This window comes from Pectinophora gossypiella, chromosome Z (assembly GCF_024362695.1).
Source record: "Pectinophora gossypiella chromosome Z, ilPecGoss1.1, whole genome shotgun sequence".
In the NCBI taxonomy this organism is placed as follows: domain Eukaryota; kingdom Metazoa; phylum Arthropoda; class Insecta; order Lepidoptera; family Gelechiidae; genus Pectinophora; species Pectinophora gossypiella.
The window spans coordinates 17,504,008-17,530,871 of NC_065433.1; the positions used below are offsets into that span (position 1 = coordinate 17,504,008).

The following is a 26,864-nucleotide window of genomic DNA, read 5'->3' on the forward strand; positions in this document are numbered from 1 at the left end:
GGTTGTTTATTTTACTTATTTGTAGTACCTACAATGAGTTTTATCAGGAAGAGCGGTGTCTCCTGATACAGGCGCTACGCTTAAAAGGAGGCTCCAATCACCTATAATAGTGTATTGGTTTTCTACAAATAAAAAATAAAAAGTATTTTGTATACGCGTGATAAAATTTTGTCACGGCCGTTGGTCCCGGCTGCATTGGCAGTCGTTAATAACCATCAATCCGCACTGGGCCCGCGTGATGGTTTAAGGCCCGATCTCCCTATCCATCCATAGGGAAGGCCCGTGCCCCAGCAGTGGGGACGTTAATGGGCTGATGATGATGGGCGCGAATCTGAGCTCAAGGCGTTGTCTGAAAGGATTATTTTAGGTTTCCGTTGCTATGGAACCACCACCATACAAGTTGTCACTTGTTTATTTTAGCCTTTACAGACATAAACCTTTAAGCTCTAATAGGCCGGGCAGAGTTACAAGTTAACATAAAAAACTTGCTACCGCATTTGAGCATATGTCCTATTTCATTATGGTGTAGCGTATGGTGACATATGTGAAGAGAAGTCTACAATATATTTGAGGTTAATCAAACGTCATCAAAATAAATTTAAAGCTCATGTAAAGCTTATTATAAGGTTAATGATTACCTAAATGATAAAAATGTCTGGTATTGAATGAGTTCCTCTAGTTATTAAATAACTTGTAATGTAAACCCATATTGATTTAAAAGATGTGTTGCAGTTGCTGTTTCTTGTAATTTCTTCTCCTCAGCTATAACACCGTGTGAAATGACGTAAATTCAAAAATGTTACATTGACCTTCAACAAGTTTATCCAAGAAAATTACGTTGAATAAATGATTCTGATTCTGATTACTTTTCTCCCTTGTACCTAAAACAATCTCTGAATCAACAAATAATAACATCCAAAAGTCTATATTTACATTTTCTCATAAGTCTGTTTACTTCGGGCAAGCTAATCGTTAAATAAATAACACTTCTAAAGCAACATTATCGGATGGTCGTCATCCGTTAAAGCTCATTGTGAAGTTACGTAGCTACGTAAACACAATTGACGTCACATCCGACCACGCTAAGCTAAAGGAACAATGGCAGTTTCTTGAAAATGTATGGAGGCGGGGTGAGTTCCGTTGCTGAAGGGAGGTGAGAGGTTCGACGACGGCACTGCGCGGGCGCGGGGAGGGGTGTTGGCGGTGGCTACTCGGTACACGCAGCAACGGCGCGGGCGCATGCCGGCACTCGGTCGCGCGCGCTCGTTCCGAACGCTCGTGTCTACGGCTACACCTCGCATCAGCCCGCGCAGCCTCCCGTGAGTTCAACTGCAACGCCGCCCTCACCACCAGCTCGGTAACGTACCCGCACACGCTCACGCCGACACCCACGCACACACACCGGTGCGCACGCTTGCATAATAAGCGCTGTGTTTCCGCATCGCCGCCCGTTATGAAAGAATGAAAGTGAAGCGCGTGCGCCTCCAAAACAGACACAGTGACCCATCTTCCGCGACATGCATTTCTCGCACGGACATGTCCACGAGGACCGGTCGCGGTGTTCACACAAACAACTACACACCCACACGAACCTTATTGCGAACTCGTTATGTTATTGTTAAGTTTGTCAATATGTGTATGGATATTTCGTTATTAAGTTAAACTGTCAGCATATCAAATCATAATTAGCCATTGGGTTAAATCGAATGCAATTCGCGTTCGTTGCTACACCTCGGCGCAACCTCGCCGCCCGACATTGGGCGGGTTTCGTCACTCGCGATACAACTATCGACTGATAGAAAACGATTTCGATAACATTGAAACTCGAGGTGACAACATGTTACCACTTTTCTTAAAACGGAACCTGACCGGCAAAAACTGGTTCTGTCTGTTGATCCTGTCTTGTTGACAAATGGTGCTGTTGCACTCTTTACCGTCTCGGCTGAAAGAGTCATATCATAAACATCTCGATAGAAGACTCTACAACTAAGCTTTGCGAACTCTTCACTCAGTCTCCAGCTTTGCGAAACAGTTCCAAGGCTTGCGACAAGTCTTCCTTTCAACACGTTTTTCTTCTTTCGCTAACATCTATAATAAGATCTTCAATGTTCGTCTATAGTGCTAAGTACCACCTTACCATTATTGTATGGATTTTGAAGATTTGTTGTAGTTACTTCCTTATCAATATTTGGATAGAGTTGATAATCAGTAATGTACATGATATTAATGGTAAGCACAACAGATTCTCACGTTTGTTACCTTTAGTCTTGATTAGCGCATTTACGCGAAGCCTTTTCAGATAATATATACTGTTATCAAAGTTATAACAAGTTTATACTCGTATGGTCTTCGGGTCATCATCCCATTGATATCATATAGGTAACAATATAATGTTGGTCAACATGTGTTTATTGTTTGCTGTTTTGGAAACTATTATCAGTCGGAATGTAGGTACGCCTGAGGGGCAACAGCGGCGGCGCAAGCCGTGGCTAACGACGATCAGTCGCGGGTCGCTATCAACGCACGGTCAAGGTCCCTCTGTCTGACGCCACCCTCCCCCTCTCAACCTTTATTCAGAAAGTCTGAATAAAGTTTCACTGAATCGATTATCAATTAGTTTACAATGCCAATTCAAATCAGAATATTCGATATAAATACTTACTTCTTCTTTCTCAATCTCACTATGTCTACTAGGCCAAGGAAGCGGTCTAAATTTCCGTCAAAACACGAAACGACCAGTAGAAATTGAATTCATTACCGTTTAAATCGATTATAACAATTGGTCGTTACAAATTGGGCTTTCAATGTAACACCATATTTTTCATTAAGATTTCGATTAGATAGCAGTAGTGTTTCTGTGTGTCCGGCGCTAGGTGTCCGGTCACCGGCTGTTACGTGGATAGAGTAACAGTTTGACATACATTCACTATGTTCACTTTCTGTCGGCGGCGCCTGAGCCGGCCCAGCCTGTGCACTCGCGCCGACCGTCGTATCAACGGCGACTTCACTTCCACGCGCACGTGACATGTAGCTCATTAGCGTGATCGACTTGATCACTGTTACATAATAAACTTGTTTAGTAGCAACAAAGAGCAACGGATCAACGTTCATTCTAAACATTTTGATTTCGCAAGTGACCTCCGAAATAAACATAAAGCAATTTAATGGTAAATAAAGACTACAGGGGTATACAAATAAATTACCTTTCGTTCGATTGTTTTATTTGTCACAAGACGCGTAGTTAGTTAATGAAACGGTACCGCCAATGGACGTATGCAATCTTTGTTGAGCAAAGAAACTTTATTAAATATAATCAGATCCATTCTAGAGCAATGTGTTTACGTAATAGCAATACTTATCTACTTAATTAATATCTTATAACAATAAAGTTTCTGGCGTGCATTATTAACAATAGCTTTCAACTGAAAGGCCATTCAAATGTCGTTTACAAACGAAAGCCTTTATTCATAGTTTTCTATATAAATATAAAAGACTTTGTAAACGATTTGTATTTACTTATTGTGTTTGGCTTACAAATAGCGTAACGTTTATAAGCGATTTATTTGAATTAACAACTTTAACAAAACCGTTGGGGAAAACCAACAAAAAAACAACGTTAGTCTTTAACCTCGCGGATACTGTTCTCACGTAGGTATTCAAAGACTCACGGGTTTGTTGATATCGCAATGGTGAACAAACACAAGTCATCGAATGTCAAGAAACCATCCTTCAAAGTTTAGAAAAACTGGTAATTTCCCAATTCAAACGAGTGGTGGAGTAAGCACATGAATAGTGATGAGTTTGGGCAACCTGACCCGCGACCTACGCACGCGCTGCAGGGCCGTCCTCTCGCGACGTTTCTAAATTAAATATATCTTCAGATAATTACGTGACAATTTCAACTTACAAAACATGAAAACATTCGTGACTCCAAAAGTTTAATCACGGACACTTTCTTTTCTCCACGTTTCAAGTGAAACTGCAAAAAAAATAGTTTTCTTCTATTGTTACCTCGTAGCACAGTACAATTATTGTATATACAGACGATGATAATCTATATCAACTCCGAAATTATTCCAGAACAGGTAAAACCAGCACGTGTTTAAACAGATACTAAGTTTATTTGTAGCCATGACTTCTCATTGTGCTAATAGTGCAGAACAAATACACACATAGGCAGCTACCGTGATTCGTATGACGTGAACACTCTTATAACAACATACAATACACTCAACGATCGCAAAAAATGCAAGACAAAGTCATAACCACCAGTAGCTCTTACCTCAAACAACTGCCTAGAAAACAACTTAGCCAGTTGAAAAGTACTGCAGGCACTAAACGTGAGATTAGCTTCTCTAGTTGTCGACGTAAGATGTCATGGCGTCCTTGTGTGATACAATCTCCTAGTCATGTTGAAACAGGCGATGTTATCTAAACTATTTCCAAGATAGGTAGGTAAATAGTTCATGTGAGGCGGAGGCGGCCTCGGGGGTCAAGTGTGCGGCCGCGTCCTCGCTTGCGCAACCTCCGACGAGCCTCCTTAAAAGACAACCTGCCCTCTTGCTAAATCACTTAGCCTTCCCTCAGCAATGTCACTACGCTCTATGACTTCACGCGTCATTTGATTTATTTTATAGTGCACTTACACTTACTAGTAAAATTCAACCCCACTCAAAACAGTAAGTACTAATTTTTAAAACGTCGAAAAATATTATACTCGTATTCCTTCAAAACGAAGTATTGGTCCGATTACAAAATTATTCTGAGTCCAATTTAATGTTGAAATATACCGAAGTTGCATTGGGTAAACCCATTTATTTACAGCTGAATTTATACCTCAGATTCGACCAATAAATAAACCACTAAATTTTTCTGAAATGTTGCAACAACTGTTTAGTTCATTCTCAAGGTCACACGTTGGCAGGATTTATTGGCGTCTATAACAAATGACACTCTCGAGTTTTGCGACCTCTGTAGGCTGTAAATGTGGTCATAAAGACGTGATTTTGCAGTAATGTGCCATAACTTAACGTGATCATCTATCTTCCCCTTTGACGTATTGTCATTAACCTCGTTAAACCCTGCAAATTGGTCAAATAATACCTCTTTTAATCGATTTTATTTACCTTTATTTGCATTCTATGGTCCACTTCGTGATACGTATCAAAGTCCCAAAGCCAATTATATAAGTTCCTGCCTTACGCAACTTTACGTCTAAAAAGTTAGGAACAAACATAAGCGAGGTCGAGAGACTCTTTAACTCCACATTGAAACTTATTTTTATGTAGTTTTGAGTATATTAGAGTGGCTAATTAAACACATAAATATAATTATCACGTCAAGTCTGAGGCTTAAAATACATACGTACTTAAATAAATTGTCACATTAAATATTTTGAAATAGTTTTTTATGCAATGTACGAAGCAACGCCCACATTTTTGGTAATACTATTTATTATCAGTTTGATATGAAAAATTGACGAGTTGATACAATTCTAAGTAAGAAGGTTATCAACAGAGCAATTTTCACAAAAATATTCGTCCGGGCATGACGTCGGACATTGCTTCAGCCGAGAGTGGGCGCGACCGGCGCGGCGCCTGCGCATTCACCCGCCAATATCTTACGTTTTCACGCGCAACTGCGCGCGTTTCCGAATTAAACGGAAGCGATTCGTTTGGTAAAGGCTGAATCTATACAAGGTTACACTAATTGTTCATATAATCGCTTTAAATCGTCATACTTGCAAAATAATAACATTTCTAAATGCCCCATAAGAAATAAAGATTAAAGTATGTTTTTACACAATATCTATTATGTACTTATACAGAGTGTTAGTGACAACGTAACGAAAACATGGAGGCCTGATTCAGACCATGATTTTGAGTTGATATCAAGTGGAATTTTCCGTCGCAAAAGTAAGGAACTGAAAGAACTTCAAAAAAGACTACTTTTTATGAATTTTTCAACAGAAAATTCCACTTGATATAAACTCAGAATCATGAGCTGAATCATCCCTCTCAGTATTCGTTGCGATTTTACAATAGGTACTAAAATTATCAAATGAAAACACATAATACATACAATACATACATCGATTATAATATATACATAATAGAAGTCGTTTAATCATTATGTCTCTCGTATCTGACGGGATGAACATATTACAACACCAGCTACATTTGTGCACTTTGTTGATGACTAATCTATAAATCATTCATATTTTCAAATGTCATAAGTGTGACCTTAATCAAATTACTTATATTATGCAGACCGGCTCTACCAACTCGTACCAATTTAACAGATCTTCATGGTCCCTAGTCATAATCAGTTATTATGGCTTTTCAAGAATTACTATTATAATACAGAATATTTAACTATAAATATCTATCTGCAAGTTGCGGTTACAAGACTTGATCGTAGTAGGGTTGAAAGGGGAAGCCCGCGATCAAATCCAGGACGTTTTAAAAAAGGTAAAAACCTGGTAATGCAACCTGGTAATGTACTCTAAACCTGTGAGCGTGCTTAAGGACATTGATCAGAGTCAAAGAAGCGATAGAGATGGGCAGAATCGTAGTAAGTGGAATTCCGTAGTCTCTTGCCTACCCCAACGGGAAATAGGCGTGTGATCTTATGTATCTATGTATCTACAACTTTCTTTTTGTAATATGGATTTCTACAAAGTAACACCTGATTATATTAAGTAGCTACTCTTGAGAATTATTTAAGTTGTGTATTCCGACATACAACATACTCGTAAAAATAATTATAATCTTCTCTACATATAAACTAGCCTACAAAATTCTACTGCAGGGCAAAGGCCTCGCCGTCCTCTTTCCATTTTTGGCGGTCCTATGCATACTCCGGCCAGTCCCTTCGGCAAGCGTCCAAGTCATCAAGCCATCTCTTCTGAGGTCTACCAAGACGCCTAAACCCGTCATGAGGCATCCAATGCGTGACGATCCGTGCACACCGCTCAATATAATCCTTTATACTTACAATTTTGTGGGTGGGACGGTTTGGTTTTGAGCTCTCAAACAATAATCCCATCTGCCCTTGATCTTGCTCAGTTCCATTGTGGTGTCGGTAGCCGAGATCTTGAACTTCGCACATCCCAGCTATTGTTGTTACGGTGCACGCCGGCAATAAGTACCTACACACTACAACCCACACTTAATTATCATACGTGCTGACGAACTACGTACCTGGGGCCTTATTTTTGAATCGCTCGCTATCAACTCACGTGCGAAAATATATACCTGTCTCATCTTGCAACTGACAAATGCTAACGTGCTACGTGAAATGGGCGTATATTTTCAAACGTGAGATGCGGCGAACGATTCAAGAATAATATCCCTGATTTTGTTTGATTGCGGAACTTGCTACAGCCGAGACGGTAATCAATCCTTGTAATCTTAACCATAAACTGCCCATCATAGAACGTAAAACGGATTGACTTCCATCTAATACATGACGACTACTACAGAAGCTGAACCTAATCATCTTTAAATAGAAAATAATAATGAAACTGTAACCATCTATTGCTGCAATGCAATCGATCTTGCAACGCATTTACGCGTTCTATATACTGCGCGAGAGTGTTGCATCATACAGGTAAAAGAGTTATTGAACAATATTGCATAAGTTATCAAGAAAATAGCTGCCAAATAAATACTGTCGTGCCATTCCCACGAAGATAAAAGCACCATAGAGTCGTATTATAAGTACACGAAAACAATGGAAGGGACGACGACACGATGATGGATGACAGGTGACACCTCGGTTTCTCAATTCTTCAACGCATCTTCAAATCATCTTTATGACCTCAAAGATACATTTGCCTATCGCAGCTTCTAAGTTAACATTTTTACATAAGCGAATGTCGAAAAAACTTGTCGCATGTAACTAATAGTGCCCAGTCATGATAATCTTTATAATACTTCGTATTATTTGACCCGTAGGCAATCTACGATCGTTACGTCATTTACTACAAGTTGTTGCATAAAATGCATCTATAAAAGATAATTTTATGTATTAGCTGTTACATGATCAATGACTTTTAATTTTAATATTGTTTCCAGTGGAACTTGCAATATATGTTATCGTTATAAATATTGAATGTTACTTGAAAACAACATTCAACCGCATGAACTTACTTAGACAACATAAAAAATAATGACACAGCAGTTATTTTTTAAATTAAGGTCTTGAAACTCATAGTAACAATATAAGACAGACAATACGATTTCCGCATAAAAGTAATTTAAGCCTATTAGCCACGCCACATGCGTGCACATAGGTATTATACAATGAGTAAAATATTATTATTTATTTATATGTCTGGTCAAATAGTGTAGTAAATTAACATAGTCCGATCTGGGTGCATTCTAATGATTATGTAAATAGTGGCAGGCTGATGACTTGCGTCACCATGCTACCTTTCCTTAGACTACGCCGCGCCGCCGACACCGCACTCCTCATGCAGACTTACCGCCGACACGTCCCATCTATCACAAGTCGTTGGCTAATTTATGATATCCGTCCGCCTTCTTTACGAGACCTCCTGTAACTCTTGTACACTCTATGAGACGTGCAATTTGATATATTTTGTAGCCTTTATCGACTTTCTTAAATCAAGTACTACATACATACATACATAAACTCACGCCCGTAATCCCAAATGGGGTGGGCAGAGCCACAAGTAATCAAAGACAACTTGCAGCCACTGTTGATACGAAAAAAATCAAGTACTACCGCAATAACAAAAGGTCTAGATTTGGCCTTTGACCTTTGTGGCCAGTTTAGTTTAAGAAACCAACTTCCTGAACTTATTAAACACGGTTTAAGTAAGTTAACTGTTACACCAGGAACCTTGGAACGCACCTTGCACTTTGTATTTAATTGGAGTGGTTTGTCCTCGTTCTTTATATATGTGAAATTAAAGTTAAAAGCGCACGAAATGTGTTTTATTAGCTTAATATGTTTTTGGTACCTACTTCGGTTTTTTACATGTACCTTATTAACCTTATCGTCTTCCTGATTAATTGTTATTTTCAATGTATCTATTGCTACATGCTTTTAAATTAATTGCAATAAAAAATCGTGCACGGACCGATAATCATTTTAAATACTTATTTCGCTTATTGCTTGTTATATGTACGTGAGGAGTCGCGTAGACCCAAATTGATAAGCTTTTTTCATATTTCCAACTAGTTTGAACCTAAATCAGCACAATATATATTTTTATAAACCACTAGGCCAAGGAGCAGACGATTTTAGACTGGTTTTTTAAACCTTATAATTCAAGGTCATATGCCACAGAATTTTATTGAAAATTTGGGGCATTAAATTGATAGATTGATCTGACTGACATTGGAATGGGACTGGTTGTCTGGTTTGATCGATTTACGAAATGCAAACAAGCGTGTTAAATTCTTGACCCAACGACGAGTAATAATAGGGTTTTTATAGCTTCGCGTGAGGGTAATTTAGCTGCTAGGTTTAATTTGTTTTCGAACTGTTATTATTAGACTGGGTGCGGACATTGCGATATTTATAGACGTAGGAGAGCTAAAAATAGATATTAAACGGTACTTTATTCAACATTTTGGCTTAAACAGTAGCAAAGGTGATAGGTTGTAATGGTGATACGTCCACCGGGCAGCTGGTGCGCCGGCGTCGAGGTGACGTCGCGCGCCACTTTCGCGCGGAAGGAGGTCGCGTCACCAGTGTTCGCCGAAAGCGAAAGGGGAAACGCACACTAACACACTGGACAATCAGCACGCTGCCCTCTCAGGAATGCCTCGGGTGTCATTATGACATAATCTTCGGGTTTTCATGTCTGTCAGCATTGCTCCATGAAACAAAAACAGATTGACACAGATTTTATTACATTTGAACTCAATACATTTATAAGTTCACGTAACAATTTGGATATATTTTTTGTCATAACTTTTAGGTGCATTAGTAAGCAAATTAATAAGTGGACCACACACGTATTAATTAAGGTTGCACAACATTCGCTAGGAATGTGTGTCGGTCACTAAGCCAACTTGCACAGGACATCCAGCACACTAGACGGAAACTCTTTGTTTGATGTTAATCTACTGCGCAACTTTTAATAACTGTGTTAATTATAAAGGAAATTATTTAGAGCAATGAACTCGAGAATGTTACAACAAATTATTTTTTATAAAACAGTAATTTGAATAATGAAGATAGCATGAGTCGGAGTGCTAGTCAATAAAACGTTTATTTAACTCTTCGCTGTTTAGCATATTATAAGTGTCGCAATCAGAGCGAGGTCGCGACCTCGATACACAATAATTTGACTTTTCTGTGATCGGATGCATGATGAACTCTAAGAAATGGCAGAGGCTAGATTTCTACTTTTATTTTTTATGTAACCTTTTATAAATAGCGAGCAATTTAACCTTTTTACAAAATGGCCAGTAATAACTTCGTTTTACAAAACTGACTGATTTTGTATTAGGCAATGCTCACGTACAGTAATGAGCAATACCATGTACCCACTTTATTACCCTGTCGCATCAAGACATTTGACATTTTAATGAGCCTTACAGTGATTTTTGTCATAAAAGTTAAAGTAACATAATTACTCAATTCTATAAACATGAATTACTAAATTCACGCCTATTTCTCACCGGGGTAAGCAAATACTATGGCAATTGTTACGCTTATCTAATTATCATAATATGGTTTTCGTTTGTAAGGAGGTTTATGAATAATTTTCATTCAAAAGTGAACACAATAGTGTCGAAAATTATCCGTAACGTGTCGATGCAATAGATGCCTAATTGCTCGTAAAACTTTAAGCTTATTGAGTGACTTCGGTCCGTTTGCGGTTCCTACAAATACCCTCATTACATTTGTATTATAACCAATCATCAATAATCCGCAAGAAGCAAGGATCGTTAAGAAAAATACTCAGATATTCTAAGCTATCGATCACTGTCAGTGTGATACATTAACTATATTGCTTCAATGCAACTTCATCATATTTCGTTTTGTAACTCTACTTCCCTGTTTCGTAGCCTGCTTTACATCAGTATATGCATTGAGGGAAATCGTGCTCTGTTTTATTACAAAAGATGTTATACGGCCTGGGGATGGTGATATATAAAGTTATGTATGCTTATTTGTAGTAGTTGTGTAGCTTGTGCTACGTATGCTACGTATGACGGGAAAAGCGCGCGTTGAAGTCTTTTGTACGAGAATTCACAACCGCTTAATATTATGAGCTTAATACTCAGATACTAACCACCTTACCAACAAAAAATAAACAAATGAACGTGTATATAAGTAGCCAAGCCAAATTGAAGCCAATTGTACTATTTGTACGTTCGCTTGTTTTTTTATTGGTAAGGCGGTAAGCTTTCAATTACGACACTTAATGACGTGCAGGTATTTTTAATGCAATGCGAATGTATAACTAAAGCGAAGGCGAATGTGATTAATGCTACTGCGAATGCTGACTAACTAATATATATTTATTTTTAATTAACTAATGGTGCATTAAATGATTTCGATCGAAGTGTGGAAGTTGCATTTATTTTAATATTTATTGATATTCGAGTCATTATCCACATTACAATCAATATCGTTCAAGTATAAATCAATTGATGTGCCTCACGATATTTGAGTATTAAGCTATTATGTTTCCTAATGGTTTTCATTCACGTTTTACGTTTTTATCGCTCTTCGTCTTCAGGCCGTAATTTGTTTAATTTTTACGACCTTCCAAAATGCATAGTGGTTAAATTCCCACGTCATAATTCACCTTTAGGTAATAAACATACATAGTGGTAAGTCAATTACAGATAATTGTTTACGATTATGTAGATCACTTCTTGTTCTTCAGCGAGCATTAACAATGGGTCACATTGCACCCACTAGAAAAACAATCATATGGTATGGGAAACTGAAAAGACTAATAACAAAGAATTCGCTTAGTCAATAACTGGTACAAGGCCTTAATGAAAAGTACCCCGGTAGGTACCCCTTGCAATACGCTTCGTTATAATTGGTTAATTTTAAACTTTGCTGCCGTCAGTGAGAGGCAAGGCTGCACATGGCTCTCGATAATGTAATCGAATGTAGTTTTATAGATATTACTCATACGAGTCATGTTACCACGAAACTATGTTCACTTCATTTTACAGTTTCACAATTTCAAAGAGAGGTTCGAGGTTTTCTGACATTTGTAAGACTTTTACCTTAGATTTTATAAAAGTAAGATCTTGCTTTAGAAATGTTTTTTGACCTAACTAACGGCCTCTGTGGTCCAGTGGTTTGAGCGTTGGGCTCACGGAGGACCCGGGTTCGAATCCCGGTGGGGATATATCACAAAAATCACTTTGTGATCCCTAGTTTGGTTAGGACATTACAGGCTGATCACCTGATTGTCCGAAAGTAAGATGATCCGTGCTTCGGAAGGCACGTTAAGTTGATGGTCCCGGTTACTACTTACTAATGTAAGTAAGTAGTCGTTACATGAGCCATGTCAGGGGCCTTTGGCGGGTCAATAGTAACCCTGACACCAGGGTTGATGGGGTTGATAATCCACCTCACAACCCACACGATAGAAGAATTGACCTAACTTGCTCTCCTCTCGAGCTGAACAACTAAAATCAATTCAGATTTACTGTAACACAACTAGTTTAGAGATAACATTTTATACATTTACCTAAAAAATATACAAACATACATAAACTCACGCCTATTTCCCACCGGGGTAAGCAGAGACTATGGAATTCCATTTGCTTCGATCCTGACATACTTTTCTTGCTTCCTCCACATTCATCAATCGTTTCATACACGCAATCAGAGTAGATCGCACTGAACCTTTTCTTAGGACATCTCCAATTTGGTCAGTGTGCGTCAGGGATCTAATTAATTTATCTATTTTAATCTTCGTTTCTAATAGAGTGTATACGATAAAAATATTATATTATTTAAGTACAGTTATACGAACTCGAATATCATTTTTTTTTTAAATTAAAACTTAATAATAAGTAAGTACCTAGATTAGTTGATATAACTGCTGATATCGAAAGAGTTGTTCACTTCAAACCGTATTACTTGCATAGCTAATATTACTTAGCACACACACACACAGAGAAAAAGGCTTTTTTCCCTGCAATTTAATTATACAAATCTTGTTACAACAATGAGTATATTGTTAAGAATTTTAACTACTAAAAAGAACCGTCTTCTACTCAAGTATTCAAATTATTTAAAGTGAAATATCGCCAAAAGTCCGTATGTGATATTGCAACATTACAACAATAGTCATTAGCTCAGATTTAGCCTGTTATGGGTCCGTTTACCTAACCTGGGGTGATATTACAGAAGCGACTGCCAATCTAACCTTCTAACCTGAAGGGAAAACCAATGCCTATCAGGTCATGTAACGACTATGTACCTACTTACTTAAGTAAACAGTAGCCGAGAGAGGTACAACAACCGAAACTAACGACTGATCGTGGCATACGAATCCGATATCCTAATCAAACTAGGGAAATTATAGACAATGTCCCATTCGGGGATCGTATCCAGAACCTACATAACGAGAGCCTTAAGCACTTAACCAAGAGCAAGAGGGAAATAAACAAAATAGGCTAAAAATCAACGTCTTCTAATTAAATATAGAATATAGAATTCCCAAAATGTATTTCAACAGTTACTTAATCAAAATATTGAAGTATTGTAGTATCATCGCTTCGTGAATGTTGAGGCAAACGACTGCGCGGGCGCAGGCTCTACAGCGATGCGGACGTTGCGCAACCTCTGCACTTGACAAATAAACGACAACGCCGCACTTTTTACTATAAACCAGTCTAGACTGATTAACGACATAACCCAACTCGTTTAACAATCAGTCAATTAAATACGTTTATTACCCGTATCTGTTGCAAAGTTTCTAAAGTTATTATTTTCGTAATAGTGTTCCGAAGTAGCGAATAATTTTATAGCCTTGAAATACCAATTTTCCAATTTGATAGATAATTGTCAACAACCATTAGCACTGTACACGTTACCAAAAGCAAATGCAAATATATTATTCAACAACAACAAACCAATATTTAATATTAAAAATAAAAGGAAAACATTCGAAAAAATCGTAAGTGACTGCCCGAAGTTGTCACTAGTGGGCACGCCCAATGCGAACAAGACCACTTTTACATGTCCGTGCGCGCCGTCCTTGCGCCCGCGCCGCTCACTCGCCCAAACCACCCGATACAGCAGCCTCTAATATATCTGCATTAACCTAAGGGATCAACCATACCACTCATTAGAAGACCAATTAAACAGAAATCTCGTACTGTTTCAACATAACCACTTAATCAGACAGCTCAATAAAACCCTACTCAAATTCAACTTTAAAAATAGATTATATACCTACTGCACTAGATTTACACGCCCTGATTATACATAAGCGGTTATTTCACTGCTCATCCATGATCGTAAAGGTCAAAGAAGTTTTATTGCGGTTGGATGCAGGCAGTAAAGTAAATCCTTTCGTGAGCATTTACTTTTGCACCATTATCATGATTATGCTGATGTAGTATTGCGTATGGGCAGATAAATGCGAGGCCCCGACGTAACGGCGTCTGCGCACTTCCCGGTCCCGACAGGGCTTGGAGATCGTGTTCTAGCTTATGCAACACTCGGTTTAGGTTATCGATGATCCGATCGCGTTCTTCCTGCCTCGTATTCGCTCGCTCCGTTTAGAAAGTACTTTGTCAGTGATTTTTTCGTAAACAAATAATATTTCGGAGTTGTGTTATGAAATACTTATACTTGCAGTAAGTACTATACTTGTACGATTATTTTATACGAACTCGCAATTCGGGTGAACATGTTCGGGGAAAATGTAAAGGCTATTAATGAAAGTTATTGGCACCACTTCACCTTCAACTAGAAAGAATTACAAGAAAAGACATTGAATTCGGACAATGCTCGATGACAGCGCCAAAACCTCAGTGTAATAATTCCACTTAACCCACATATGGCAATTGTGAAGGGCAACTTGTTCCTTAAGTTTTGGGTTTTTTCCTTAGTGAGTCAACAGGCGGGTCAGGTGAAAGGGTGTTGTGCAAACTGCCACCACCAGCCGGCACCGACCCACGCCGCTCTACTAACGAACCAACTTTACTCGAATATCATATACTTACATATTTACAAACTTACCGATGCATAAACACAGTTCTTTAGAACCCATTTGTCTCGAACTAAAAGTTGGTCAACAAAATCTATCCTCGTGGCAGCAGTTACATCTGAGTCTGCTTTCTTGACTAGTTAGTCACTTCCACATAACGCGGTGTCGCAAGGAGGCTTTGTTTACGAAACCCGCTTCCACTCTCTGGTCGGCTAACCGGCCGCTTACACACTCCGCCCGCAACGCCTAAAATTGCTCTAATGCACATAATGTGCCTTCTCGCAAACGTCTGACATGTTTACAGCGATCGTTTCTCAACAAAACCGCACATTACATAAATCTACGGTATACGTTTCTTTATAGGTAAATACTGACTGAAGGCTAAGCCCATCAATTTTAAATGTTATGCCTAGCCCTTTTATGTTCCCGTCTAATTTAAATTCAGATAAAGTTGGTAAATATGAGCTTGTAATGTAACCGGTTCTGGTAATTTTCTCAAATAGGTAGATATTTTCTCGCAAATCCCAGACCTTACTTTTAAAGTCGTACTGTTTTCCTATTATATTCATAACAACTTATTATTGAATATAAACAATTTAATTAATAGGTATAAAAGCAAAGCTACAGCGGTACAAGAGTAAGAGTAAGCCCATAAAAGTAAAAGAAGTAGAATCATTACATACTTACTATAAAAAAAAAACTTTATTGCATCAGTATTATAAAGGTTACAGTACAGTATGTCCCAGTAAATCCTAATTCATATTATTTGATATTTAGTTACAATTGCGCACATAATAGTATTAAAGAAATTAATACCCAACAATTACATTGCAACGGTATAATGATATTGTGAACAGCGGTAGTTTAAGATTAACACCCCGAGTGTGATGAGTACGGTCACGAACATTAATATGTATACACTTGGGTACCATGTCACATTAACTTTTTTGACAAATTGAACTGTAATTCTCATTAAATGTCAAATATGTTAGTGCGACAGAGTCCTAAAGTGGGTACATTATATTGCTCATGACTGTACTACCCGCTGTACTAGCTGGTGGCTGTTCTACAGCGAGTAGTTAGTACTATCACACGATTGGTATTTGTTTCTAAAAATAAGTAAGTAAGTATGGTTTAAAACTGCGATAAACTTATCCAGCTAATCCCGATTGATGTGATTCCAAAACTAGACAACAACAACATAGCATCATTAGGTGTGAAGCATGTTGGGACGCATGATGCAAAACTAGACTTCATGGAATATTACCCCCTTTTCCCCACTGCTCAACAATAAAAACTCTCGTTAGTTTACGTTTTTCGATCCCTCATTATCCGTGAACAATTTTTTGTTGATAAATGGGAATAATTATATGACACTTTACAAAGTAAGAAGTAAAACTAAGGAAATGAATGTGGACAGTACATAAATATAAGGACGAGATGAAATGTTAATGGTCAATTATTACAGCAAGGCGTGTGGTGTGGTGTGGCAAGGAGGTGCCGCGTAATGAAGGCTTACGGTAGCCACGCACTGTCATTGTATATAATACCACGTACCTAGCGGTTTTAAGGTGCTAGCAAATTAAAATTCTTCCGTATCGTACAGTCATGAGCAATATAATGTACCCACTTTAGGACTCTGTCGCACTAACATATTTGACATTTAGTGAGACTTACAGTTCAATTTGTCAAAAAAGTTAATGTGACATGGTACCAAAGTGTATACACATATTAATGCTCGTGACCGTACACGCTGTCGGAATTTTCATTTTTTTATGGAATTACGATCACTATCACAGAACAGAGAAGGTGAAAAATTCGGGGCCGCGACAAATTCTTCTGATAGAATCAGTTATTTTTTAAACTATAATCGTGACTAGGTATAATTAATTCCACATGACACTGAAAAATGTTGGTATACTTTCAGCTGTGTTCAGTCCTAGTAAATTCAATATTAGTTTCCTACCTCTTTAGAATGAAGTGCAAAGTAAAATAATGCAACAAATCGCAATTACAAAACATCGAGCGTAACTTCTTTGCCCTAGGAAGTAGGCTAATCGTATAGGAACTGCAACGTTACAAAATACATGATTAAATATTACATGATGACGATTGTATTCGGTCATTATGACACATACATAACACGTAATACAAGAACAAAAGCTCGGACTATAATTTGTATGAAGAATCATCACTTTGTGTAAGGTTACATCCGTAAAGAATGCAGTCTGGTTGTAAGCGGACAATATGGTTTTACGTAAGAGTAGTGAAGAGGTGCTATTATTGTTTTGGCCGATAATATCTGTGGTGGCGAGTTTAAGTACTGAAGCTTGCGGAAGTAACGAGCCTAGAACAATGCGACCAATTATCTCGTAATTTCAGTGATCAGGAGACAAACAAGCGTCCGGAGTTTGTAGCCATTGCTTACAAACTACTGGTAAAATACGCACATTTTAATTGAGAAACGCGTTGCGCGTTGCGAGCTAATAATATAAATGGCTAATAAAAATAAATATTAAGCGCTTCTTGAACAGTAATGTCGCGGGTAGTTAAAGACGGGCCCTTCTTCTAGCGTGTAATATGTGCATGCGCAGTTGTATTGTCTATTCGCTAATGGCATTATATAACGAGATTGCGAGACATCGAGGTCGCGGTCATCTCCGCGTCGTTGTGCTGTTTCGAAAACTGTACACATTAACATTATATTCGTAACTACGAAGACAATGTGCATTAAGTACCTATACCTAACCTCAGTTCGTATGTGTTCAAAATATTAGAGACTAATTCACCTTAATACCTACATAATATTTCCTTAAACACGTGCTTACTAAATAAATACATCTCTAAAGTGTAAGTACGTTATCATGAAAGGCTGTTACAACTTTTGTTTTCCTAATATGGTTTTTAAACTGCAGCCACATGCAAAGATTGATATATGTTATACTTAATAGACACGAAGCAAATCTGCTCACGCGTCTAGATAATCGCTCCACTTGTTCAATAAATTATCATTTTGGATCATAACAACCGGCCAAAGTGGGACGATGTTGTAACATGAGACAGTTAATTGATTTCATTAAACTTTCTTTATTCTATTCTTGCAAACTTATTTATTTAAACTTGTTCTATTTTAGTATGTAAAGTAGATTAGTAATAATATACTGACCACTTCCCGTTAAACACGTCATGAAGGACGTTGGAAAGCGCAAGCGCAAGTATGGAATGTTCCGTACGGTACCTACTCATATTAGTAAGGCCATCGTTGCTAAATCAACATTCATTCCACAGCAAGACCGTTTGGGAAATACGTCATAAACATTATTAATATTGTATTAACAAAGTTATAGTCAGCCCACTCATTTTCAGCTTAATAACAATTATGTATCCAGTTTATAATATAATCTGGGTTCTAGGTAGACGCATATGTATACGTAGGTACATATAAGGACTGTCTAATCTTGTCCGAGGTACTTGCCCCACTAAACTGTGGCGCAACACTAAAACACTTGTCTGGCTAACACACAAGTGTATAATAAAGTTAAGGCGCGAACAGTCGACAGTGGCGTACCAACAGTTTATATACAACATCGTAAGCTTACATTTAGCCATTGTTTCAATTATGCTACTCGGTTACCAGCCAGAAAAAGGATACCAAATATTAAAGAAGTCATCACCAAAATGGTATCTTAATATTTGCAAAGGGCGATCTTAAATATCACTCTCACAAAGTGTAGATATTTAACTTACAAAAATGTTACCCACATATTTCCTACAGGATAATTGCAAACATGAGAGACAAATTAAACGGTCTTTTAATAGATCAACTAACTATCACAGCGTTTGTAAGCACGTGTAACAAACGAATCAATTAGTAAATAATTGCAAGAAACCATAGTTAATTATTAAAATGACATGATGAGATAAATAGTGATCGAACTACTCGGTTATAGTTAAGTATCGACAAAGGGCAAGAACAATAGGACATGGACTCATGCATTATTAACAGATTAGATTATTATTTTCTTGTACTTACTTGCCACTTAATACATCAATTGTCTGCCAAGTTATAGATTTATAATTATGACAAAGAGAAAATTAAATCGGAAAAGTCTGACTCGTATGTACGAGTAACTGCTTGTGACTTTGCAATGAATAAATGAATATGAATATGGGACTTCAACCCGCAGCCGCAGCCTCTTGCCAAGCTAGCCTGTTTTAGTGTAATAACTAGCTATATATATATATAGTAGGTATACACCGTCAGTTTTTTATATGTCAATGGCATCCCCTAAATGACCAATGTCTCATTCACTCTCAGATCACTTACATAAGATCACTAAATCTTTTAAGGGGCAATGTAGGTATACGTTTTTACAATAAGATTCCCGTTGATATTCAGAATTTACCTTTGAACAGTTTTAAGACTATAATTAAACAGAAACTTTATAAAAAAGGTTATTATAAGGTTAGTGATTATTTAGAAGATATGAATGCATGGGATTAACTGTCTGAGTACTGATATTAGGCAGCCAAATTACTAAATTGTATAACAATATTTTATGTAAGTATTTAAAAAAAAAGGAAAAAGCCTTGTACAGAGGTTTTTCTTGCAGCTTCTTTTCCCCGGCTATATAGGTTCTGAGAAGCAGCAGTAGTTTTAGGCGGATGAGACGTTCGTTATGTAAAATTGTCGATACAAAGTGTACCTATATTACCTACTGAATAAAGATATATTTTGAATTGTAATTTGATCTCATAAATTCATATTAATGTTGTGCAAGCTATCCAGTGTTGTAACGGCCGAATTTAAATTTTGATGTTTTACAATTTATGAGTAAACATTTAAATATTTTAACATAATTTATAAGGCTAAAGAAATCTCTCAAGAACATAAAAAATAATAATTGTAAAACTGTCTGTTTAATCAAGGACGTGAATAATTTCACACGATAAATTAAAAGTAAATGGAATTCAACCTTGCAATTTTTTGCCTCGATTTTGCCAATAAATATGGTGCCCAAAATTATAAGATAGGTGCTCCAGTTTCAACAGCGTTTAATGAGCATATTCGGACAAAAACCGTCGTATTGCACACCACGTAATTACACATGCAAGAATGGAAGGCTCACAATTTCTGTAATTTATCGGGTATTACTAAGTGCATTAGTCATTTGATTAAATCTAGATGGAGTGATTTGGTTGCGTAGAAATAAAATTTATCCAAACGAAAATGATATGGACTTATAAAATCTAAGTATTCTAACGTAATTAACATTTTCAGTGGTTTTGAGAATACTTCAGCATTTAGTTAGCAGATGGTTATTTGCAAACGTTTAGAAGTAACTAATTAAGGAATTATGAAGCAACACGTTTTGAAACGATCAATACGTATATTGCCGGAGGGTTGCGTCATGATGGAAATCCCGGTGTACAATATCGACCACTTCTCGCTGTCCATTTTAACTGTCAATGGTACGATCTAAGTTTATTGGCGTCCATTTAAAGTATAATCACATTGGAGTTTATACTTGTGAAGGAACACTAAATGGTATTCCCATGCACAAAAATATAACGAATGTTTTGTAATTGATTTCTTTTAGGGCAACAACACCCTATCAAAGATTCCATACAGCAAATGCATTTTTACCTGCAAAAAAGTAAGAAATCTAGAATAATTTATTATTTGCTTTTAATATAAGATCATCATGCTATTCCTTATACATGCCGATTACCGCATAAGCAAATGTTGTACTCGTAATAATGATACAAAATCTACCTGCAGTTTTCCTTATATGCGTACAAGCCGTTAGAACTGGACAGAGCTCAAAATGAGTGACCAAAGTACAAAGATTAAAATGCGACTTGGATAAAATAGGTATAATCTTATCTCATATACTTTACGACGGCAGCTAGAATGTAGTAACCCCACTCTGAATGTGTCGCAAGTGACAGCTATAAGACCTGGTGAACGCTCGACTTTAGGCTCTTACATAGATTCTACTACCCTCGGGATCAGACTTGACTAATTGTAGTGGTCAAAGCTAAACAATGAAAGTGCCTTACCGTCAAAGGTCAGTACTGCCATCGTCATTCTGGCTTTGTTCTCGCTAACAACCCACCCACTTGCCCAATACTATGTATGCGCCCTGCATACACAACGATACACATTCACATTTGAATACGAGTATAATACCTACTCTGAACAAACACACGCGTGCGGGATTGAGCTGGTTGGAAAATCTACAAGATTGTATTACGCTATGACTGGACGTAGAAAAACATTTAAGAGATATAAACACTAGTTTATACAAACACTTTTAACGATATTACATACGACAGTCACATAGTGTAACGCAATTGGCAGACTGTACCCTTAAGACATGATGTTTATCGATGCCTTTTAATTACAGATACCAATAGAATCTTGTCAAGGAGAGTGGATCAGTCAGAGCAGTAGAAATAATATAGCAGAATGAGGTCAACATTGTACATCGCGGCGATATGCGCGGCCCTCGTGGTAGTTCATGGGGCGCCAGCGGCCAGCCCCGACCCCGAGCCGGCACCTGCGCCCGTGCCCGCCGGAGACGACAAACCAGAGATCATCGAAATCATAGCTCCCGCCGCAAGCGCACAGGTACTTACATCCAAATTCTTGAACCATTCACACGACCTTTTTCGTAAGCAATGTGTTTACAAAGTTTCAGCTAGACTTTACAACACTTTCCGCTAGTAGTTTAATGATCGCGCCTACCTAGATAACAAAGTGTTCGTAACTATATTACTAAATAACATCCTAACCAACACTTTGGCTTGCCTTACAATATAAGATATACAAACTAAACGTCCTCATTACTCAGCCACCCGTGCGAGCTGCGAAACGAATCGCTGTAATGTACACTTATCGTAAATGTATGTAATTATCAATAGGCAAATCGAAAAATTACGAAAATGATTGAGAAAAAGCATTAAGGCATCCGCGACCTTAAATCCGAGAACAGTGCACGGGTCAGCGCGCACCGCAGTTAGAGAATACGGCGGCAGTCTCGCGTGTCCTTAATTACAGACGATTCTTCTTTAGAATAATTACGTAACTCTTTTGCTTAGTAAGGGCTTACTGTTCATTTTTTTGCAATTATTACTTAAGTTTCTCTAATGCAATTCGAAGGAAGGTTCTCAACCTCTGCGAGGTGTCGTAGGTCAATTGCTAATGCTAATTCACCGTTAAGCCTGCATTGAGTATTATTACTAATTGTGGGCTTAGGTAGGTTTATAGAGAGGGATAAAGTTAATACTTAATTAAAAATTTTGGTCTTGAGTTAATTTCAATGGTTTTTCAATTTCAGGAGACGTTAGCTACGTTGAATCTCGGCGCCCCGGGGTCCGAGCTCAGCGAAAGGAACAAGCGTACTATCGGCATACTCCGACAGTTGTTCCCCTCCCTCACACAGGTATGCTGCACTATCTATCAGTGCGCTCGCACAAAGTACACTTAATGCTATCACATATATCACTTTTAAGGGGTTAAAGCTTACAGGTTGAAGGAGAACCTACTACTTCCTCCGGTGAACGAAGAGACACCAAAACTGTACAGCGATTTGCAGTTTCCCAGTTTACTAGTATTTTCATAAAGTAGCAATTAGATTAGCCCGTTATAGCCCGGATTAGCACTGATCACTCAGTTCAGAACATTTTGTAGTTAAAGCCTATAAATAAGCACAATAAACCACATGTATTTCTGAATCTTTTCGCAGGCTGTGGAGTAGTTAATTTTATTTCAGATATCTAGGTGTATGTCAACGGTATGCTAAGGGAGGTGTATGTTCTAGATAATCGAACAGAAAGTACAGCAGATTACAAGCATGGTGCTGCAGACGCTTGGGCCAGTAGTTCTAAGGGCATTCCTTGGCAACCGCAACGGTGGTGGCAACAACGGCGGCGGCGGCGGTACCGTCGAGCTCGCCGACGACGATGATGACGACGAAGACGATGATGAGGACTCTTCCCCCGTGTCCACTTCCACCGTGTCCACTTCCACTGTCGCTACCACAATCAGCTCCACCACTGAAGACCTCCGCCGGCGCAAGCGGGCGCTGTTCTTCCTGCCGGTATGAGCGTCGCACTATCGCGCACTAACACCAACCTGCCTGGGGACGGCAGAGAAGCGCAGACCGCTCTTCCATCGCCATCGTCATCGTCACCGTCATATCACCGCATGGACGCCACCGACCATTCCACGATCATTACTCGCCTGCATATCATGCAATATCTCTTTAATAATGGACACTATTTTTCAGAACGCGATTGCTGATGAGAACCAGTTGCTGTCCGGTGCGGAATCCCAGCAAGCGGAAGTTCGAGTAGCATTCGGTGAGGGTCAGGGTGACCAGCAGGCGGCGGCGAGCGAGGACCAGCAGACTGCCGCGCAAACCAACTCCGCCAGCATCGACGAGATCACCCTCGACGACGCTGACAACAGCGAAGAGAATAGAAATAAAAGGTGTGCACTTATTTTATCTGTATGCTAGATATACAATCATCAAATACAAAAAACAGTCTGCATAGTTACCTATACCTAGATAAATACCTAATAAAAGAAACTTGGTGCGTGACATCACACACCACTTTGACGGCTTCGTATGAATATTCTTAACCCGCGGTTCAAGGATAGTGTCAGTTACGATAGCCATGATTCCTACATGTATTCATATTAAGATTTATGTTAAAATTTACGACAACACTGCGATGAAAGATTGAATAGAAAAAAAAACTAATCTTGTTCGTTCAATCTCACATTATTTTATTGCCAATATATTGCATTGCACTTCGACATTGGTGAACAATAGATTGAGAACGAGGGAACGCTATTATATTGCTGGTTTTTGCGAACGTTTTCAATTCGCACGATTCGATTTCTACTAGACTAGACAGTGCTGTACCAACAAGTATTTGATCATGTAACTATTACGTATCAGCATAAATTATGCCTGGTTACGAAGGTGCATTGCGGTACCAATACTGATTGTGATGCTATTTCTGTACTGTTTCAGATTCCTGAGCTTCGGAGCACAAGGAGGCGCCTCCGGCGGCGGTTCCGGAAACTTCCTTTTCGATATTGTTAGAGTAAGTTAAACAATATCAGTAATTACGAGTATAAGTAATATAATCTACAACTAAAAGTATTAAATTTACGTCCGTTCCTTTCAGTATTATATTTTCTTATAAGTATGTTCTTTCTACTTATATCTCTTTTCTTTTCTCTCAAATACTAATTATTATACTATTAACAAACACTACTCTTTAAAATTTCCTACAACTTTTAAAAGGTTGTACATAGTTGTGACACATCTATGAGAAGAACTTCTGGATAGGAGAAGTGAGACGTATATTTCAGAACACTTGTGTGCAAAAGGGAGGAATGTGTGGCAGTGGTTGTGGTGCGAGTGAGGAGGTTTGATTTTGCAGCGTCCTGCGGAGGCGATGGCGCGCGCTGCCGGCACCGCGTTCCGACTGTTCGCTGGCACAGACTCGCTCAACCTCGGACTCACCGCGTCGCATACCGCCACTCTGGATCCCAACGACCCACAAGTACATCGAGACACTCAACAATATACACACTATTAGAGCTCTCACCTTTAGTAGCACCACAGCTTGCAGACGAGCGGAGTCCTTGACGACGTAGTCGACAACTCGCATAAGATATCGATTGTTGTAGTTTAGCTCTTTGATTGTAGTAGAAGTAGAATTTGGTAGATGCTTCTAATTTTACTAAAAATATGTCCAATTTCCTTTTAAAGATTATTTTCCTGTCCAACAACGTGATATGTTCCCTCCAGCCTCCAGACACCTTTGTCCTCTTTGTTTCTTCTTCGTCTTGTTTGCTGACTGACTACAAGAATGTGTCACGTGGTTACATTTTACCCGTGCATTTTATCAATAACGAACACTAACAAATAAGAAACAATTACCAAACGATAGATTTGAATAATATCTATGTACATGCCCTATAGTCGTAGAATTAAAATGCCTTACCCTAATTCCAGCCCTAACCTAACAGTATACCTATCTGAATAATATTTTAATTAACCATTGTAGATAGAATGTCGTCGTTGGTTTGTATTTTGATGTCGTGCCAAACGGACTTCACTGTAATTCGATCTAAACTCGGACAATCTTATTTTAGTGGTTACGTGAAGGCCGTTTCGTATTTTAGCAATAACGTTTGTGTTCTAACCCGAATTTGATTGAGATACAGTCACCGTGCTTACGTAACAATATACACGGTAAGAGATTACAATAATTGGATGGGAAATAAGAGTGTTTTGATTACAGCTGGTGGCCGGTTCATCGTCGGGGTCATCGTCCGGTGACGCGGCGGCGCCGGCTGACGGCGACGACGCCAGCGCTCCCAAAGGAGACAACCTCACGGAGGGCGTGCCCGGCCCCATCACCCGGCTGTTCATCATCGCCAACCGCGGGATCGCCAACCTCATCCAAGACCTCATCCTCCGCATAGCGCAGACCTCCGAGAGAATAGTCAACTTCAAGGCGCGACTCATCACCTCCATCATTTAATGAGCTAATGTTTAGTAAAATATAGAGCAGCTTGGAGTAACGCTGGAGCTTAACACACATTTTTCCTGAATAACTACTACCAAAAGACGTCATTTTGTACGTTAATCGTAACCAGTGACATATTTCATGCCGCCTTCTCAGATCGTGTCTTGTCGTGAGCGAACTATCATGTTATTTTATTTACAATTTATTTATTGCATCATGCATCGGTCCATACAATTCGACTCTAAGTTAAGGGTATTTCATTGCCCAAGTGATATTTTTACCCAGTAAGCTATCTCCGGTGGTATTTCAGGTTACTTGGACAGTATCCTAGGGTAGGTAGTAGGGTAGTATAGTGTTCCCCGCGGGGCGCGTGCGACGTCGGGGCCGCGCGGCCCGCGGGCCGCCCGGCGCCGGCGCCGAATTGCTCAAAAGCTTTTTTTTACAATGTGACAATTTCTAAATCGTTTTTATGTTTGTAAATATGTATTATAGCGGAATTTGTATAAAATAAATAATTAGTTAATAAAAAATATCTTAGTTTTCTTTAAAGTGACCGTAATCCCGCCGAACAGCCAACCCTGATTTTTCTTCTTAGATGGATAATTAAATTAGTATTAACCATGAGGTATTAATAACGCTTCTCGAATCAAAATCGAAATCGAACCCTCTTCGATATAAGTCACGCGTTCGATCACGGAATCCGTTATATAAAGATTATAAAGTAAAAAAAAGGAAATAGAGTTTAATTCTAATCTCTATGTAATATATATGTATTAGCATATTAACCTGATTAAGACAGGTTGTTGTAGAAAGAATCTATGAGTTTGTATACCGCACCAACGCAGCAGCGGAGCCCCGAGGGAGCAGCGGCAGCGCGCGCGATACGGGCGCAGGGCGCGGCGCGGGTGGTGAGCCGGCCCGGGGAGTGCTGCTGGTACGCGGATAACACCTGCAGTGGGGGGCGCAGGAGGATGCGAGAACGACGCTCCATCAACATCTTCGTATGAAACAAGCTCGATACCCTCGTAAAGAACTTGAAATCACTGTGAGCAATAACAAAACACTTTCGCTGCAGCTACTTTTTGCAAAAAATACAATACATATAACTTTTAAAGGTAGTAATACACAG

General features: G+C 38.7%; 1 protein-coding gene across 2 annotated transcripts; it reads left to right on the plus strand.

The window, feature by feature from the left end:
- The first annotated feature begins 1,219 nt into the window (after positions 1-1,219).
- Positions 1,220-26,238, plus strand: LOC126380469 (uncharacterized). 2 transcript variants are annotated; one of them, XM_050029902.1, is made up of 7 exons: positions 1,220-1,319; positions 21,589-21,812; positions 22,522-22,626; positions 23,005-23,283; positions 23,473-23,675; positions 24,226-24,298; positions 25,508-26,238. In XM_050029902.1, the coding sequence occupies exons 2-7, from the start codon at positions 21,651-21,653 to the stop codon at positions 25,748-25,750; spliced, it is 1,065 nt and encodes a 354-aa protein (XP_049885859.1). In that variant the 5' UTR covers positions 1,220-1,319; positions 21,589-21,650; the 3' UTR covers positions 25,751-26,238. The 2 variants fall into 2 exon arrangements, with proteins under 2 accessions (XP_049885859.1, XP_049885857.1); XM_050029900.1 differs by having other exon boundaries at positions 1,250-1,357.
- The last annotated feature ends 626 nt before the right edge of the window (positions 26,239-26,864 follow it).